The following is a 1506-nucleotide window of genomic DNA, read 5'->3' on the forward strand; positions in this document are numbered from 1 at the left end:
CATCAGCACCAAAGCCGCGGCTGCCGCCCTGATGGGAAAGACACTCCACTGCACAGTGTCAGCCCTGAGCGGGTGCCAGGCACAGAGTGGGTGCGCAGCCAATGTTTGTTGAGTCAGTGAGTGACCGCAAGGACATCCTTCCCTTTTCATTGACCTGCCGCGCTCTCCACCAGTCTTCAAATAGCTACCATGAGCGCCATGTCCACGCTGATCTCCGCGGGCGCTGTCCTGGGGAAGGCCAACCTGGTGCAGCTGATGTTGATGGCGCTGATGGAGGTGACAGCCTTTGGCACCTTGAGGATGGTCAACAATCTAGTCCTCGCTGTGAGTGATGGCATGACAGGGGAACTTCGGGGGGAAGGGAAAGGGGGGGAAGGGCTGGGGGACCACCATCTCCATTGTGTGGGGCTTCTGGGCTTCTCAAAAAAAACGAGCGTCCCAAATGAGGTTAGAGAGTGTGGCCTGTGCCAAACATTTAAACCCAGCAAATGAATCCTTCCAACCTCCCAAACATGACACTGTAAGACGGTGCTGTTCGCAAGGCCACTCAGTAACGTAGCAAACAGTCAGTGATGTTCACAGCCCTAAAGGCAGCGGCGCTCTCTAGCTTTCTGTTCGGAATCTTCTTTCATGCTAGTCGGTGGGTTGGAAACTGCAAAGGAGGTCAATCGCCCTAGGAGAGACTATCAGAAGTCTTACCTTGGAGTCGTTCGTGAAGGTGAAAACCAGTCACAGTGCTGCCACGTCACTTCCGATTTACACCAGCTACAAGGTGTCAGAATAGAACTGGATAGGTTTTCTTTTCTTTCTTCTTCTTCTTCTAAGTGTTCTTGGTGAAAGTTTACCTAGCAGTTTAGGTTCCTGTTCAGCAATTTCTACACCAATCGCTCAGCAAATTTTCAATGACTGATTTTGGGGAACTTTAACTCCAGGTCTTTATTCCAAAGTACCTCTGGGTGGTCTGCACGTTTCCATTAGCAGCCAAGCTTATGACAGCAACACTCTCTCATTATCCAGCATTCTGCACTATGACCCTGGCAAAACACATGACCGAACTATGTCTGGCAGTTAGCAAAGGCTGAGGTGTGAAACAAGAGTAACGCGGGCCCGTCGTGGTTAAGGAGATGCGTCCACTGGCCGGGTTAAGATGCTTAGTGGTTTGGCAGTTACGATGTAATGCTGTGATTTGGCAGTTGTAAACTGATGTAGTCACCATCCATCTTGTGATCTGATGTGGTCATCCTCCACTTTCTTATAAGTCCGAATTTTGAATAACGACCTAGTCTTCGGAGCCTAACCTTGTGGAAAGCAAGAAGCGGCTGTCATACTTAGCATCACGCATGGACTCCTGTGGTGGTGAGGTCAGAGCAAATGACCCTCCCAGCTCCCCTGCCATAGCCCTGACCCAACATCCTCTTCTCTGAGGAGGAAGCCGGTGCCCAGAGAAGGGAAAGGTTGCCCAGGATCACACAGCAAGACAGTGGAAGAGCCCAAGTGGGAACGCAG

The 1506-nt window shown here is 51.1% G+C and overlaps 1 protein-coding gene across 2 annotated transcripts in view; it reads left to right on the plus strand.

Annotated features, from left to right (window-relative positions):
• The window catches only part of LOC101638067 (blood group Rh(CE) polypeptide), a 42873-nt gene that overhangs the window by 21115 nt on the left and 20252 nt on the right, over positions 1–1506 (plus strand). For both annotated transcript variants that reach the window (XM_004705095.2, XM_004705096.2), the window contains exon 3: positions 174–324. In XM_004705095.2, the coding sequence (XP_004705152.1) occupies positions 174–324 (151 nt within the window). The remainder of the gene's footprint in view (positions 1–173; positions 325–1506) is intronic.

The sequence above is a fragment of the Echinops telfairi genome, unplaced genomic scaffold (genome assembly GCF_000313985.2).
Source record: "Echinops telfairi isolate 266 unplaced genomic scaffold, ASM31398v2 ScPeMD7_7457;HRSCAF=8495, whole genome shotgun sequence".
NCBI classification, from domain to species: Eukaryota; Metazoa; Chordata; class Mammalia; order Afrosoricida; family Tenrecidae; genus Echinops; species Echinops telfairi.